The sequence below is a fragment of the Camarhynchus parvulus genome, chromosome 22 (genome assembly GCF_901933205.1).
Source record: "Camarhynchus parvulus chromosome 22, STF_HiC, whole genome shotgun sequence".
Lineage (NCBI taxonomy): Eukaryota > Metazoa > Chordata > Aves > Passeriformes > Thraupidae > Camarhynchus > Camarhynchus parvulus.
In genome coordinates, this window is record NC_044592.1 from 1,409,896 (window position 1) to 1,426,957 (window position 17,062).

Here is a 17,062-nt window from a genome sequence, read left to right on the forward strand (position 1 = left end):
GCACTCTCAGAGTCGGGCTGAGCTGAGCTTTAATGACGGAAAAGAAGCGAAGGCGACTCCCGGACACGGACCCACATGGCGGGGCACGGCCGTCATGGTCAGGCCCGGCACCGGGCGGTGGCACCGGGCAGCGCAGAGCAGGGGGCGGGTTAAGGCACTGGGGCGGGGGAGACACCCCGCGCTGGGGGATTCGTCCCTGTTAGAAGCAGCCCCATAGGGGCGGGAGGGAGCTGGAGGCGTTTCATCCCCGTGGGGGGACACGGCGGGGACACGGCGGGACACGGGGAAGCCCCCGGGGTCCCCACGGCCGCGGGTCACACCGGCGCCACGTAATTCCCGGGGAAAGTGCCGAATTTCTGCGTCCTCCTGGACACTCCTGCGGGTGTAAAGACGCGGAGAGGTGGTGAGGGGTGAGGGTGGCACCTTGTCCTCATCCCTGTCCCCAGGGCGGTGGCCACGCACCCACGAACCAGCCGTCGTCGCACTGCTGCATGACATCCACCCTGTCCCCTTCCAGCAGCTCCAGCTCGTCGGCGTTTTGGGGCCGGTACTGGTAGAGCGCGCGGTACCTGCGAGACAAAGCATGGGCAGAGCCCACCCCACCCACGGGGGGGTCCCTGGTGGGGACACCGCGCCCGGGGCCGCTCCTGGCCCTGCTTACGGAGTCCAGCGGATCTCGGAGCCGTTGTAGGACGGCGCGGGCTCGGGCCGGGCGCTGCTTTGTGCCGCCGGGGTCGGGCGCTGTGCGGGGACACGGCGGGGTCAGGGTGGCACCCGCCGCCCCAGCGGTGCCAGGGCGGGGGGCACGGTGCCGGGGGGGGAACTCACCTGCTCGGGGCTCCAGGCAGGACGCCGGGGCTCCGCAGGGTGTGGGGGGCTGGCAGAGGCCACCAAGGGGCTGGGGGTGCCAGCGTGGGGCAGCTTTGGGGAGGGGGGGAAGGTGGCACCGGCGTGGCGAGGAGAGGACGGGCGCCCGCCCGACACCCCGGGACCCCGCTGGGCTTCCCGGGGGGATCCCGCGGGAGCCTGGGGGATGCGGGGGCCGGGCGAGCGCTGCAGGGACGGGGATCCGGCCGCGGGCCGGGGGCTGGCGGCGCCGGGAGAGGAGGGGATGTCCTCGGCGGTGGTTTTGACCCGCGGCTCCTTCAGCACCTGCACGTAGGTGGCGGGGAAGATGCCCTGGCGGCTGGTGCCCGAGATCCTCCCCTCGTACCAGTTCTCGTTCACCCGCCGCACCAGGCAGATCCGCTCGCCCTGCCGCGGGAACAGAGGGCGGGTCAGCACGGAACGGCCCGGGATGGCCCGGAACGGCCCGGGATGGGACAGCAAGGAGAGGCACAGAACGGCCCGGGATGGCACAGCATGGCCCGGGATGGCACAGCATGGAACGGCCTGGGATGACCCGGAATGGCCCGGGATGGGACAGCACGGAGCCGCGGTACCTTGCGAAAGGAGAGCTCCACGTGCAGATCCCCTCGGAAGTTGTAGAGCGCCAGCGCCTCGCCGTATTCCAGCACCTGGAGCGTGGGAGCCTTGATGGGCTTGGGCACCTCCGTGGGGGGCAGGATCTGGGTGGGACACGCGGGCGGGTGAGGGGCAGCGCCAGCCCCCCCGCCCCGCTGCTCCCCTCATGGCCCGCGCTCACCTCCACGTAGTTGGAGGGGAAGATGCCCACGCGGCCGTGGTGCTCCCCCTCCAGCCAGTTCCTGTCCACCTCCTTATGGATGTACACGATGTCCCCCTTCTGCAGCGTCAGCTCCCTGCAGGGGACACTGTCACACCTGCCCGCGGGCACAGACCCCTCCCCGGCTGGGCTGGCAGGGCCACCCCACGTGCCGGGGCTCCCCCAGTCCCCCTCTGTCACCCGAGGGGCACGGGGGGACCCCATGGGTGACCCCGGCGCTTACTTGGGAGACTCAGCTTGGAAGTTGAATTTGAGGCGAGCAGCTTTCATCTGGGGAGGGAGAGGAGGGGTTACAGGGACACCCCCAGTGCCAGCCACCCCAAATCCCACCTGGCACGGGACCAGCCCAGCCTCACCTTCTTCTCCTCCCTCCTGACGGCCTCCACGGGCTCCCCCAGGTCCGACAAGCTGGGGAGGGTCCCTGGCCTGAGGGTGTCTGTGAAGAGCGGGGTGTCAGCAGCTAGGGTGCTTGGGGTGCCCCCTGGCAGGGCCTGGGGGGCTCGGGGGGAGCTCAAGGGGGCTCAAGGGGGGCTCAAGGGGGTTCAAGGGGGGCTCAAGGGGGCTCACCTCTGCCAGAGCTCCGGTCACTGGCCAGCCCCAGCCCACCCCGCTCCATGCTGGGGGTGGCAGGTGAGTGGTGGGTGGCAGGGGGGCTCCACAGCCGCTGGGGTGACAGGGGGCTCCTGAGGGGTGACAGTGGCTCAGGGCAGGGCCATGAACCCTCCCTGCACTGACCCTGCTGCCCTTGGGGAGGGGACAGGGGGGTGGCAGGACCCCTGTGTCCCACAGAGCAAGATATTGGGGTCCTGTGCATTGCATGGACCAGGAGCCCTGGGTCTCATGGACCAGCACATCAGGAACCCTCAGGGTCCTCTATCCCATGGACCAAAATCCCTGGAGCACTGGGTTCCACCGACCAGGAATTCAGGATCCTCCAGGATTCCAGAATTTCATGAACCAGGATATCGGGGTCCCCCAGAACCAGGACCCCGGGATCCCATGACCCAAAACCACCGGGTACCCCAATGTGAGGGCGCTGGGGTCCCCCAGAACCAGGACTCCCGGCTCTGCTCTCTCCACCGCTCCCGGGGCTCCTCCCGGAGGCGGCCAAGCGGGACAGGTCCAAAGTTTTCCGGAGCGCGGCCCCGCTGCCGCCGAGCAGGAAGCGCCGGGGAGGGCTAATGAATAACCCCGCTCCGGGGGGCGCTTAAAGAGCCCAAATGCGCCCCCCAAGCCGGAGGAAGGGTTGGGGAGGGGGAGAGCCACCCGCCCTGGGCGCCCCTGGGGGTTACGGTGGGTCCTACAAGAGGAGGCGCTCGTTTGTTTGTTTTTTAGTTGGTTGGTTTGTTGGTTTGTTTTCCTCCCGCTGCCGGGGCACAGAGGGGTCTGTGGGGACATCCCGGCGTGCCCACCCCATCCCGGCGTGCCCACCCCATCCGGGGGTGCCCACCCCATCCCGGGGTGCCCCGCCAGTGCTGTCCCCTCCCTGTGCTCGTGGGGACACAGCGGTGGGAATCCAGGCTCCGTCACCTCCCCTGGGTGGGAGCCAAAGGCCGGGACACGGCGTCCCTGCTCCGGGCACGGGGGAAAGGCTCAGCCCCGCTCTGGCAGCCGGCCCGGGCCGCTCCCGCCCGTGCCGGGCTCCGGGGGGACCGGGGGGCTCCGCGGGGGTCCCGTGGGGATGCCGGGGGCTCCCACCCCGCGGGACGCTGCAGGGACAGCCCGCCCGCCTCCCCCAGAGCGGGTCCCGTCCCTCGCCTCCAGTGGGGTCCGGGCAGGGGGATTTGGGGGTGCGGGGGGTGGCAGCGGCCGCGGAACTCACCGAGCAGCCGGGGAGGCCGGAGCAGGGGAGCGAGCGGTGGGAGCAGCCGCCGGGCTCTGCCGGGAGGAGCGGGAGGGGGTGGGAGAGAAAAATTAATCATCCAGGAGGCCGAGTCTCGGCGGGAAGCGAAGGAGTCCAGCTCGGCTGCGCCAATAAAGCGCCGGACGGACGGACGGACGGGCGGGCTGGGTCCTAAAGCCCCACAGCCGCGGCTCCAGGCTGCTGAGCAGCCGTGCGTGGGTCCAGATGTGCGTGGAGCCAGCCAGGCAGGCACCGGGTTGTGCACGCATCCAGATGTGCAGGGCTCCAGCCGTGCACACATCCATCCATCCAGTTGTTCACACACTCAGTTGTGCACACATCCAGCTGTGCACACACCCAGATGTGCACACATCCAGCTGTGCACACACCCATCCAGTTGTGCACACACCCAGATGTACACACATCCATCCAGTTGTTCACACACCCAGTTGTGCACACATCCAGCCGTGCAGGCACCCAGATGTGCATTCCAAACGTGCATGTCCAAGCCTTCCACAAAGGCTGAGCCCACAGCTGCATGTGCCCACAGCTGGACGTGCCCACAGCTGGATGCCCTGGGGGGACCAAGGGGCAGCAGGAGGGGCCGGGGGTACCTGGCGGGGGGCCCGGCGGGTCTCCATGTCCCTCATGTCCTTGTCCAGCTCCTCGCTGAGCTGCTCCAGCTCCTGCTCCAGCAGCACCTGCCGGGGCGGTTCGGGGCTGTGGCGGGCCAGGCTGGCACTGCCCGCGGGCACCGGGACCCCGCTGCCACCCCCAGCGCCTCACCTCGATGGACTGAGCCCGCTTTGGCCGCGCTGCTGCCGGGCTCTGAAAGGGCAGGGGGCGGTCAGGGGTGTGCCCACCGCGGGCCCACCCCCTTCCCGAGTGCCAGGACTGCCTACCTGCTCCCGCGGACAGAACTCCCCCGGTTCGTAGTCAAAAATGCTGCCGGGCTCGGCGGTGGCACCGGCGGCGCCCCAGCGGGTCCTGTGGAGGACGGGGGGGGTTCAGCCAGCGCAGCCCCCACCCCGTGGGCACCCCCGTCCCTGCGCCAGGCTCACCAGTCCATCCCGTTGGGCATTCCGGGGGGCTCAGCCGGGGCCGAGCCCCTCCTCCGCGGCTTGGGGGGCGATGGAGGCGCCGTGGTGGGGCAGGAATGGGTGTCCCAGTCGGGCTCTGAGGGTGGGGAGGTGAGCGGGAGCCGAGCCGTGCCCGCTCCGTGCCACACCCGCACACCCGGGCTCACCTGGCAGCTTGCGGTGGATCTGCCGGAACATGCTGCGGTACCAGTCCCGGGGGCTGTCCACGCTCTGGGGGGACACGGTGGCGTGGTGAGGGGGCGACAGCGGGGTGACACCCCCGCCCTGCGCCCCCACTCACCGAGCGTGAGGCCAGGGGCATCCCCGTCTCGTCCACGGGCCCGATGCCATCGTACTTCACCCAGCGCCTCTCCCGCCGCTTGCTGTCCTTGGTCCAGGTCGCCGACCAGCCCGGGGGCCGCGGGCAGGCGGGGGCGGCCCTGGGGCTGGGGCTGGGCTGGGCGGGCACCTGGGGGCTGGGGGCTTTGGCCTCCTTGGCTGGCCAGGTCTGGTACCACTCATTCGCTGCAGACAAGGTGGGCACGGCTCAGGTGGGCACAGCCCGGGGCAGCCCCTCGGGTGTCCCCAGCATGCTCAGGGCTCTCTGTACCTGAGCTCTTGGGAGCTCCCTGGCTGCTGTGGGCGGTGCCGCGGCTCTCCGGCTCATGGAAGTGGAAGTTGAGGGTGTTGGAGCCGCGGTGGCGGATGACGGGCACCTGTGGCACAGGCAGGGGCTGGCACAAAGCACTGGGGGGTGCAGCCCCCCCGAATCCCCCAGCGTGTGCCGGCCCCACTCACCCGTGTCACCGTGTGCTGCGGGGACACCCGCGGAGCGGGAAGGAGGCGGGGAACGTGCTCCACAGCCAGGGCCGGGCTGGTGTCGGGGGGCAGGAGCCGGCCCGCCATGGCCGGGGGGGGCGGGATGGTGCCCGGGGGCTGCCCGTGCCCTGTGGGAAAAGCAGCTGTGCTCGTGGTGTTCCCGTTTTCTGGGCATCCCCAGGCTTTGCCAGAGAGATGGGGACTCAGAGGAGCCCCAGCCCCACCGCTGGGAGCGTCCCCTGTTATTCAGAGGCGCAGGGGACACCGTGTGTGGGGTGACAACCGCGGTGGCAGCGTCCCCAGCTCAGGGGAAGCGGCTGTTCCTGCTCAGAACCAGCCCTGGCACGGGTCCCCACCTCCTTCTCTATGCGGCTCCAGACCACCCGCCCCTCTCCGTGCCCCGGCTCGGCAGGGATGGATGCAGCCCGCGGGGAGAACACGCCCGGAGCGGCTCGGGGCGATGTTCCCATCCCCGGCATCCCGGCGCGCTGCCCGCCCGCCCGGGCACGTGGCGGCAGCAGCGTCGCCCGCCCGGGAGCGCTGCCAGGGCCGGGAACACGACAGGGCAGAAATATTTCCCCGCCCTGCAGCGCAAACAGGGAGGGAGAGGGGACGGAGGAACGAGGAGCCGGGAACGCGCGGCCGAGCTGTGACTCACCGAGAAGCGCCCGGGGGGCGGCTGGGGGGGGGACGGGACCCCCGGAGCCCCTCCCGACACCGGGCTGGCCCCGGGGTCTTTGGGGGACACCCGTGCCCCGGCTCGTCCCTCACGTCTCCGTCCCCACCCCGGCACCGGCACTCGCAGGTGCCAGACCCCGCCTCAAACGGGGCGTCCTGGGGGGGGCCGGGGGTCCCAGCCCGACACGGTGCCCTCTGTGTGTGCGGGACCCCCAAATCGGGACCCCCTGTTTCCCACACCGCTGGAGGCTCGGCAGCCCCGAGGTTGTAATTAATGTTAATCACCCCCGTGGGGAAACTGAGGACCAGAGAAGGGTGTGCCCCGGGGCACAGAATGTGGGGTGCAGGCTCCCATCCCCCCAGGGCACCCCAAAAACCTCCACGCCATTCCCAGCGCAGCCCCACACGGGGCTCGCTCGGCCCCATCCTTCTCCTCCTTTGGAGTGTCCCCCAAAACGTGTAAACCTGTCCCCGGGGGTCCCCTCGGGCCCCCCCAGCCAGCTCTTACCTCCTGGGCGGTGCCAGCGGGGCCCCCCGGGAAGCTCCGCGGTTTTGGGGAGCCCCGGGGCGGGCGGGACGGAGCTGCGAGCGGCACGGAGGAAAAATCCACGGCACGAACTTTGCCGGGAGAAGGAGCGGGGGGGCCCTCAGCGCATGGAAGTCCAGGAGAGCCCCCCAGGAGCATCCCCCGGCAGGGTCGGGAGGCTCCGTCCCGGCCCGCGCTGGGTCCCCGTGTGCCCCGGCCCCCCCACCCCGGGGTGCGCTGCCCCCCCAGCGCTCCCCGCTCTGGAGCGGGGCCGGCCCATTCAGAGTTTCCAGTGACATTTCCAGGGATGGGATCCAGGGAATGGAGCCAAGAGGCTGAACTCATCCCGCGCCCCGCGCACGCGTTCCCGCGCACCCGGCCCCCGCTTACGAAACGGGGCGAGCCCGGCGCCGCCGCCCCCCGGCGCGATGGAGACGGGGACTCGGGGGGGTTTCGGGAAAGGATGGGGAGGGAATTCCGGGTGGAGGTCGGGACTGAGAGGAGGAGTGGGGTCTGTGCTGCTGTGCGCCTCCGAGAGCCGGGTGGGGGCACGGGGAGAGCAGAGACCCCATCCCCACTGCCGGCCGCTCTCCCACGGGTGACCCTACATCCCCTCCATCCTCTCCGTCCCCTCCATCCCTCCATCTCCCGCTTTCCTCCATCTCCTGCATTCCTCCATCCCTTCCATCCCCTCCGTCCTTTCATCCCTCCATCCCTCCATCCCCTCCATCCCCTCCATCCCCTCCGTCCTTTCATCCTCTCCATCCCTCCGTCCCCTCCGTCCCCTCCATCCCTCCATCTCCTGCATTCCTCCATCCCCTCCATCCCTTCAATCTCTCCATCCCTCAGGGATTTGGGCACTGAGGACCCCCATGTAAGCCCCCCGTGCCCTGCCTGTGTCCCACCGCACCCCTTCCAGCGTCACCGGTTCCCCATCCGAAGGAGAAGGGGATTTAGGGGGATTTTGGGGAGAGGATGAGGAGGGAAATGCTGAGAGGTGACGGCCGAAGTGGGGAGTGGGATCTGCGCTCCTGTGCCCACCCAAGCCCTGGTGTGGGGCACAGTCAGAGCAGAGCCCCCATCCCCACTGCCCCCCTCCATCCCCTCCGTCCGCCCATCCCTGAGGAATCCAGGCAGGGTCCCCCCCGGAACACCCCCGTGTCCCGCTCTGTGAGCGCCCCGTGTCCCCCCGCACCCACCACTCACCCGCCGGCCGCTTCCTGCTCCCCTAAACTGCTGACACCCCCAAAACGGGGCTGCCCCAGCCCTTCCTCATCCCGTGAGCTCCCACGTGAGCTCCCGGGGCCATGGTGGCTTCGCTGCCACCCCTCGGTCCCCACCAAGCCACCGCCCCCCTGCTGCTGGGGACGATGGTAGGAGCGCCGGCTGGCTGCGGTCCTGCGCCCCCGGGACACGGGGGACACAGAGGACAGAGGGGACAGGGGACACCGGGGACAGGGGACACAGGACACAGGGGACACAGCGGACAGGGTGTCCTCCCCCCCGCCCCAATGCCGTGGGAATGAGGCAGCTCCTTGCTGCCAGCTGGGGACACCGTGGCGAGGACACAGCCTGGCGACAGGAGCTGATCCTGCTGGCAAATCCCGGGCTGACGAGGGCAGGGGTGGCAGCGGGGCCGGGGAGGGTTAAACCCAGCGGGGGGACCCCCGAGCCCATCCCCGCTGCCAAGGGGTGAGGAATCCCCTCCGGGTCCCCTCCATCGCACCAAGTGACACCTCTCGAGGTCGATGCGAGGAGCAGCCCCCTTCCCCCCAGCCCCCTCGGGGTGCCCAAAGCCCCGCTCACCTCCTGCTCCGCGCCCCCGTGCCCGGCCAGGAGCCTCCAGCGCCGGCCCTGCCTCGGTCCCTCCCTCCCCGCGGCTCCCAGCACCAGCCTCCGCTCACAGATAAATAAATATTTAACGCGCAGCCCGGGCCGGGATTAACAAAGGGCGAGTGTTTCCTGTTTGCTGAGCGGCGATGCCAGCCGGGAATGCGCGGCCGGGCCCGGGGATGCTCCCAGGGATGCTCCCCTGGGCAGGGATGTGCCGGGAGCCCCCCGGTGCCCAGCGCGGGGTCTGCCAGCGGTGCCGGGGCTTGGGGGCTCCCCGGTTTGGGTGGGAACACCCAGGAAAAGGGTGGGAGAGCCGGAGTGTCCTGGCCCGGGCGTGTCCTGGATGCATCCGGAGCGGGAATGCTGCGGGGAGGAGCAGGTGGGGAACAGGGAGCACGCGGTGAGCTGAGCTCGAGGTGACGCCGAATTCCCGAAGGAATTGGGATGATTGATTGGGATAACGCCCTGGAGTCTTCCAGAGCTCATCCTGAATATTCTGCTGCCACTTGGGAAGAGGAGATGGATCCCTGGTGTGGAAGGCAGAGCGGGAGCCACAGCAGCTTCCTGGGAATGATGCAGGGGGGAAACCTGGGCAGGACCCAGAGAACTTTGGGGTTTGGATCCACCTGGTGCCGAGCACAGGATCTGCGAGCAGTGCCGGGGTTTGGGGGCTCCCCGGTTTGGGTGGGAACACCCAGGAAAAGGGTGGGAGAGCCGGAGCGTCCTGGCCCGGGCGTGCCCTGGATGCATCCGGAGCGGGAATGCTGCGGGGAGGAGCAGGTGGGGAACGGGGAACACGCGGTGAGCTGAGCCCGAAGGAATTCCTGCTGCCAGTGGGATGATGGTCTGGAGCCCTCCAGAGCTCATCCTGAATATTCAGCTGCCCCTTGGGAAGAGGGGATGGATCCCAGGTGTTGGGAGCCACAGCAGCTTCCTGGGAATGATGCAGGAGGGGGATCCCTGAGCAGGAGCTGTGGAACTTTGGGGTTTGGATCCACCCAGATGGATCCCGACCCCAGGGCTGCTCCCTGAATCCTGTCTGTGGAGGGAACACCCCCAAAGGGACAAGGAAGGAGCTGGGGTGGAACAAGAGCTGGCACATCCCGTCCTGTCCCTGCTGGCACGGCGTTATTTACCCAGGGAAGGACGAGGAGCAGGAGCTGAGAGCTCTTCAAATCTCCAAATGCAGCCAGGAGCCACCACTCTGCGAGTGCTGGGGGCTGGGAAACACCCTGGAGAGCCTCTAAAACCCCCAAATCCTCCCTTCTAGCAGCTCATGAACCCCCTCAGCCACCCAAAAAATCACAGTGGATCACAGTGACTGTGTCAATTTTAAACTTTTTTTTTCTTTTTTTTTTCCTCCTTAAAGATGACTCCGATTTACATTGAGACAGTTCTAACAAATTCATTCCTTGTTTCACAGAAAAAAAAAAAAAGAAATTATATTAAATAATTTCTGCCAATAAATAACATTTTCACCATTTTTTTTCTCCTTTCAACAGAAAAAAAAAAAAAAAGCAAGAAATAAAAATAAAAATTAAAAAGGAGGCAGTCTCCAGGCAACGGGCGTATGATCCTTCAGCATCGAGAACCCTAAAATCACCATCACTGCACCCCTGGAGGGCTTCAGGTCCTCCCTGGCCGAGGTTTGGTGGGATCTGCATCCCTGCCAGCTCCCCTGGCCAGGTGGGATCTGTGCCAGAGGCAGCCAGAGGGGCTCTCCCAATCCCAAAAAAGAAAAATTAAGCTTGAACTCAACCCACCAGCCGCCCCATTGCCGACTCCCCTCCTTGGACATGCACCTTGCTAGAACATGCAAAAAAACCCAGGCTGCGGGGAGGTGGGGGCTTTCCCTGGATTTGGGGGCTCCCTCGGGTCGGGGGGGGTCCCCTCAATCCCAGTTGTCCAAGCTCCAGGTGGCAGCCGGGGAGGGGAAGGGACGGGCGGGAGCTCGGAGAGGAGGGGTCAGAGACAAGCCCAGCTCCGAGGCGCTGGATTTGGGGGGAAAAGGAGGAAAAGGGGGAATTTGGGGGCGTTTCTGGATTGGTTTTTTTTTTTTTTTGGTTTGCCGTGGTGGGGATCGGGGCAGGGAATTCTGCTCCCAAGTTGTCCCCAGAAGAGGGGAGGGGGATCTCGGCTGGGGGCGGTGGCAGGGGAAGCCCGGCATGACGAGGGGGTGTTAATTAATTGAGGGGGTAATTAGCACCCAGAGCTCCATCGCTGCTCCTCACCCCCTCGGGAAGTGCTTCAAAGGGAAGAGGGGACCTGGCAGTGTGACAGCCACACGTGTGGGTGCCACAGGGGCAACACCCAGCCCTTGGCCACACCTCTGGGGCTGGGGCAACCAACACCCAGCCCTTGGCCACCATCTCTAGGATGGCACAGTGCAGCTCCACCAGCCCCAGGGATGAGGGGGGACACAAATCCCACCCCTTGGCCACGTTCTCCAGGGCCAGGACAATGAACATCCAGCCCTTCTCCAGGGCCGGGACAATGAACATCCAGCCCTTCTCCAGGGCCAGGACAATGAACATCCAGCCCTTCTCCAGGGCCGGGACAATGAACATCCAGCCCTTCTCCAGGGCTGGGACAATGAACATCCAGCCCTTCTCCAGGGCCAGGACAATGAACATCCAGCCCTTCTCCAGGGCTGGGACAATGAACATCCAGCCCTTCTCCAGGGCTGGGACACTGGGAAGCTGCAGTTCCACCAGCCCCAAGGCTCAGAGCCCCCAGACCATGAAGCACAAGGTCCAAAAGGATTTTGAGGAGGGGGAATTGGTGATGCTAGAGCAGGAGAAGAGGGTGGGGGGAACAAACTGCCAGCAAAGCAAATCCCCCTGTGTGATGGGCAGGGCCCTGCTGATCCCCCAACGCTGGGAACAGGGGGGTGCCAGGCTCGGGGTCCCGCAATTCCCATCCCAAATATCCCGACTAAAACCTGGCTTGCTTGGGTGAGATCCCAGCCTGGGTCAGCACAACACGCCCGAACATGCACGGGCAGCCCCGGGCACGCTCCGTGCGCCCGGGTACCACACACGGGCTCACCGCTCACAGGAGGCCCTGAAAGGACAAAGAAATACTCACAGACAAAAGGCAATTTGGCCCCACTCCTCGGACTGGGGGGAGAGAAGCTCGCTCCAAACATCTTGCAAAGCGGTGGGCGTGGCAAAAAAAAAAAAAGGGATCAAAGGGAAAAAAAAAAACCAACAACCCAAAAAGAAAAAAGAAAAAAAAAAAAGGAGGGGAAAGTGGAGGCATGTGACTGAAAAGTGTGGAAACCCAGCGGTCTGCTCACAGAATCCTAAACAGCCCCGTGGGATTAGGTGACGTCTGATCCTAAGACAATTTGAAAGCTTCCTGGGCAGTTGCTGTTTTCCTCTGGCGCTGGAACCGCCGAGGGAAGAGGGCAAGATCCAGGGAAAGCCTTGGCAAAGATCCCCTGGGAGAGGCTCAGCCCTGCCTGCAGAGAGCACGGGAGAAGGGGGACAGGGAAAGCTGGAGGGGGGCACCCCAGGAGCTGCTGCCTCAGCTGCAGGCAATGGGCACGGCTGGGAAGGGAAGGGACCAACGGGAATCCCATAAAACCCTGCACAGCTCACAGGGAACTGACCAACAGGAATCCCATAAAACCCTGCACAGCTCACAGGGAACTGACCAACAGAAATCCCATAAAACCCTGCACAGCTCACACAGGGGGGAAGTCACCAACAGGAATCCCACAAAACCCTTCACAGCTCACAAGGAAGTGACCAATGGGAATCCCACAAAACCCTTCCCCAGCACTCCCAGTCTAAGTGACAGAATGCTCAGAGGGACAGAACGCTCAGCTCCCACTCCAAAATCCCTGAGCACACCCAGGGGTGTCCCCTGGGACCCCCAGGATCCCTGTCCAGAACCCCCTGCCAAAATTCCTGCCAGATCCACTCGGTTCTGCCTTCCAAGCCCTCCCTGCTCCCCAGTCCAGGGGCTGCCCTGTCACCAGCACCCAGCCACATCTCCCAAACCCAGCAGTGCCCCACCCATCTTATCCCAAACTTTTATCAGCAACCCCCTGCTCCAGCTGCTGGGAAAGGCTGAGCTGCCCATGGCTCCTCTGGAACAGCCAAGGGCGGCTGATGCCCGAAGCCACACAGCCTGGGGGGACAGGGAGGTGACACTGGGGGGGACCACCCTGTCCCCAGCACCCCAACCTGCTCAGCAAGGGCTGATTGCAGAGCAGGGAGCAGGGAATGTGCCGTGAGCTGGGCAGTTGTGCTGCTGGGGGAATGGGGGAGCTGCAGCCTGCAGGGTGTAAATCACCCCCTTCTCCTTTAAAAGCCAGGCCCTGCACTTTCCCAAGGATCATCAGACAGCAGAGATAATTCCTCTGCTCTGAATCAGAGCGATTCCCAAGGGAATTCTGCTGCACAAACTGGCTGCTCCAAGAGGAAGAGCCACAACAAGGGGCAGCACTTCCCCCACCTTCTCCATATTTTCCTTTGGGATAAAGCTGAAATCCTGAAGGTGCTGTGATTGGTGTTAACAACCCTGGAGCTACCCCTGGCTGTCACCTTGGAAAAAAGGGATGGATCCCAGCAATCTGCCTTCCAGGGAATTGGTTGCTAAAGCAGCAGCTGCAGGTAGGCAAGAGGTGGAAGAAAACAACAGGAAAAATCTGGGAAGAAAACAGGTGTGTAAAGGAAAACCAACCCAACCGTATCCTGAAGGGAAGGACCTGCTTTGCAAAGCTCAGGCTAACTCCAAATTGTGCCAAAGCCAACGACCCAAGTTGCCTGGTTTGACTGATTTTTGTTTTTTAATCCAACACCCCCCGGCAGAGGTTTGGCCTCTCGGGGAGGGCAGCTGGACAGCACAACACTCCTGGGATGCTCTAGCAGTTGGATTGGTTTCTAACTCAAAAAAAAAAAAAAAAAGGACATTTTTATATATATTGAACATAAATTAAAAAAAAAAATACAAAATGGTCGCTTTCTTACAGAACAGATGCGGACTGGATTTATGGACGTGCCTCCAGGTGAAGTCGGTTTCTCCCCCTGCCCCCACCCCACCCCGATAATAAATAAATAAAATTCATGAAGTTTTGGATCCTCTGGCGTTACTGGGGTTTCTTGCCCGTGCCGTTCTTGTCCGCAGAGTTCGAGGTTACCAAGTTCACGGGGCCGTCCGAGTGCAGGGAATCCTTGCGCGGCGGCATGCGCTCGTTGATGCGGTCCAGCCCCCGCGCCTCCTCGAAGCTGCGGATCTTGTGCTGCGGGGAGAAGCCGCGGATGGCTGCGGAGGGAAAGGGAGCACAGGGGGGAGATGTCAGCACCAGCATTGGCTTTACCCCCAGAGGAACCCTCCAGCACACGCCAGACACCAACGGGTGGAGGGACACAAGTGGAGGGGACATTGAAAGTTTTTTGGTGCCAGCGGCTGGGTGTGGGGAAGGTTTAGGATTTGCTTGCCCAAGGGGAGGTTTCTTTTTGGACAGGTTTAGGATTCGGCTGCGCGCTAAGCTGGAGTGCACAGGTTTAGGATTTGCTATGCCCCCTAAAAGGAGGTTCTTTTTGGACAGGTTTAGGATTCGCTCTGCTCGCTAAGAGCTGGTTCTTTTTGGGGAGGTTTAGGATTTGCTCTGCTCCCTAAGAGGAGGTTCTTCTTTTTGGGGAGGTTTAGGATTTGCTCTGCTCCATAAAAGGTTTAGGATTTACTTTGCTCCCTAAGAGTTTTAGGATTTGCTCTGCTCCCTAAGAGGAGGTTCTTTTTGGGGAGGTTTAGGATTTGCTCTGCTCCATAAAAGGAGGTTCTTTTCTTTAGGGAGGTTTAGGATTTTCTCTGCTCCCTAAGAGAAGGTTCTTTTTTAGAGAGGTCTAGGATTTGCTCTGTTCCCTGAGAGGAGATTCTTTTTGGAGAGGTTTAGGATTTGCTTTGCTTCCTAAGAGGTTGTTTTACTTTAAGATAGGTTTAGGATTTGCTGTGCTCCCTAAGAGTTAGTTCTTTTTTTTACACAGGTTTAGGATTTGCTCTGCTCTCTAAGAGGAGGTTCTTTTAAGGAAGGTTTAGGATTTTCTTTGCTCCTTAAGAGATTTAGGGTTTGCTCTGCTCCCTAAGAGGAGGTTCTTCTTTTTAGGGAGGTTTAGGATTTCCTCTGTTCTCTAAAAGGAGGTTCTCTTTAGGGAGGTTTAGGATTTGTTTTGCTCCATAAGAGGTTTAGGATTTGCTCTGTTCCCTAAGAGCTTTTCATGGAAGCATGGAATGGTTTCGGTTGGGAGATTAAAATCATCCAGTTACATTATCCCAGGTTCAACCATGGACATTTCCAGGGATGGGGCAGCCACAGCTTTTCTGGAAATTCCATCCCACCACCCTTACAGGAAAGAATTTCCTTCCAATATCTCAAACCTCCCCCTATTTTAATAGATTAGGAGGAACTTGATAAACCAGACAAGTGCTTGCTGTCCCCAGAGAGTGAAATCTCAGGAAAATTTCAAAGCTGAAAAACACGACACTAAAAAAATAACAATTAAAAAGAAAATAAAAATTAAAAAAGAAAGGCAAAACCCAGAACAACAGAACAAAGACACCACCACAAGGCTCTGAACTCCGACACAAACCACACACTGCAACACCAGGAGAGGGAACAGCTAGTCCTTGGATCACAAAGGCAAAATTCTTGCATGACCAGGAGACACACGGGCAGATTTGGGAGGGATGAATCCCACGGAGGAATTTCATGTCCCTGTTCCATCACCGCGGGGACGAGCACGTCACCCTCGCCCTGATGACACGGACCAAATGTGAAACTCCTTTGTGCTACGGAGAATTTAAGGAAAAGGAGCCCGTGCCAAATCTTTTACAAGGACTTGGCTGGCTCACAAACAACTTCCCTTGGTAAGCAAAGCCTCTGTAGAGCTGCGTGGCCCCGCTCGGCATCGAGGAAAAATCCTCATGGATCTGTCATTCCTACACCCTACAGGCAGAGAATTGCCTCTCCACCTTGGCCTACCTGTGGGGAAGGCAGGGATTACACCAGCACCACAAAATCCTGTTTTCTAAGGGTTTTGATGGTGCTGGCAGATTGTAGGACCTCAAGCCCAAGGTCTCGAGCTGCCGCAGCAGGAACCGCTTTGGCAACTCCAAATAAAGGTGTTCCACTAAGGAATAAACTGTTCAAGCTACAACAGCCTTGAACCAAACCCCTGGGTATTTTTTCCTTCCCAGCAGGGCCTCGTCCTCCCCCACTTCTGGTGATGCAAGAGTAAAAAGCTTCCGTTAAGGGCTGGTAAAGCTCTTTAAAATGAGCGCACGCACACACGGAGATGATTTGAGTCTCTCGCCGGGTTCTAGCCATACCTTCCCGTGCCTCTACCGCTTCTACTGTGGCTGCAATACAGAAGAACAGTGGCATGCAGAAATGAAGACAGGGAAAAAAAATAAAATAAAAAAAATAACAAAAAAACCAAAACAAAACAAAAAACAGAAAAAAAAAAAAAAGGAACAAAAACAGAGTGACAGTGAGTGATCCGACATCATGGCTGCGACGCAGAGCCCGCGGCCCCCCAGCCCCGGTGGTGCCAAACGAGTGGCGAGAGGGGAGAAAAAGGTGACAGGAGGTGGAGAGGAAGGGGGGAAGGGGACCCCCGAGGGCTCAGGGGGAGTCTCCTTTCCTCTGGATTGATCTGATGGAAGAACAGAGGAGCAGAGAGTGGGGGCTTCCTGCTGTGTGCACTGGACAGGGACAAGCTCGGACTAAGCTCTGCTCCCAGCTGGGCGGCTCCAGGCCACCTTTGGATGATCACTTATGTGGAATTCACCCTCCACCACACAGAAGGGATCCCAGGGGATGTTGTGGAGCAGTGGGAAGGAGAGGGGCAGCCTGTTTTCCAGGGAAGGACAAGCAGCAGGTACTGGGCTGCTCTGCTGCTGGTGCCTTGAGCTGTAACAGAAAATCAGGCTCCAAATCCAGTTTGGCTTCAGCTCCACCTCCTGAAAGAGTTACCAAGCAACAAGGCACCACAGAGCTGAGCAATGGCCCCCTTCCTAAATCTGCTGCAGCAACATCCAAGGTTTGGTAGGCCCTGCCTCAACATCTGGAAGGACGCCCTTCCCTTGAGCAGATTCTCTGGATTTTAGCCTCAAAACTGCAGCTTTTTCACTTTGGACACAATACAGAGGCCACGTGGTCCTCGGGAGGCCACGGAGGAAGGATGGAGCTGTGGCTACACAGCTCTGCCCCAGATTCCGTGACTTTGTTCAGTTGATTTTGCCAAGCCCTGCTGTGAAAGGCAGGGGAGAGGCTCAGGAGGGCAGGGCCCCCCTCACTGCAGCCCTGTTTCCCTTTTTTGAGGTACACAGGCACCCCAAAAGGGGGGCAGCCCCCCCTCCTCCTCACCCAGCAGACGGGGCTCCCATAAATTCACTGGGAGTGTGAAGGGATGTGCAAAACGGGAAAGGGTGGGAGGATGGGGAAAAGGGGGAGGGAGAAGGAGGAAGGACAGGGAAAGGGGTGGGAGAAGGAGGAAGGACAGGGAAAGTGGGAAGGAAAGGGGTCAGGACAGGGAGGAGGGGAGAACAGGAGATGAGAAGGGAGATGGGGAAAGAGAATGGGAGAAGGG

General features: G+C 62.1%; 2 protein-coding genes across 2 annotated transcripts in view; both read right to left on the bottom strand.

Annotated features, from left to right (window-relative positions):
- Positions 1-12: 12 nt before the first annotated feature.
- Positions 13-6,989, bottom strand: SORBS3 (sorbin and SH3 domain containing 3). Its single transcript, XM_030964214.1, is given in 22 exon segments — positions 13-376; positions 463-569; positions 662-741; positions 829-1,254; positions 1,443-1,568; positions 1,646-1,760; positions 1,908-1,954; positions 2,041-2,120; positions 2,252-2,367; positions 3,507-3,562; positions 4,142-4,228; positions 4,314-4,355; positions 4,430-4,514; positions 4,589-4,703; positions 4,774-4,837; positions 4,908-5,131; positions 5,217-5,322; positions 5,405-5,542; positions 6,328-6,330; positions 6,612-6,772; positions 6,775-6,853; positions 6,855-6,989. Coding segments are annotated over 22 exon segments (2,439 nt in total). The 5' UTR covers positions 6,975-6,989; the 3' UTR covers positions 13-314.
- A 6,529-nt stretch (positions 6,990-13,518) lies between these two features.
- PPP3CC (protein phosphatase 3 catalytic subunit gamma) overlaps positions 13,519-17,062 on the bottom strand; it is a 44,487-nt gene continuing 40,943 nt past the window's right edge. The window contains 2 exon segments of the mRNA XM_030964257.1: positions 13,519-13,736; positions 15,801-15,830. Of these exon segments, the coding sequence (XP_030820117.1) occupies positions 13,561-13,736; positions 15,801-15,830 (206 nt within the window). The 3' untranslated portion in view covers positions 13,519-13,560.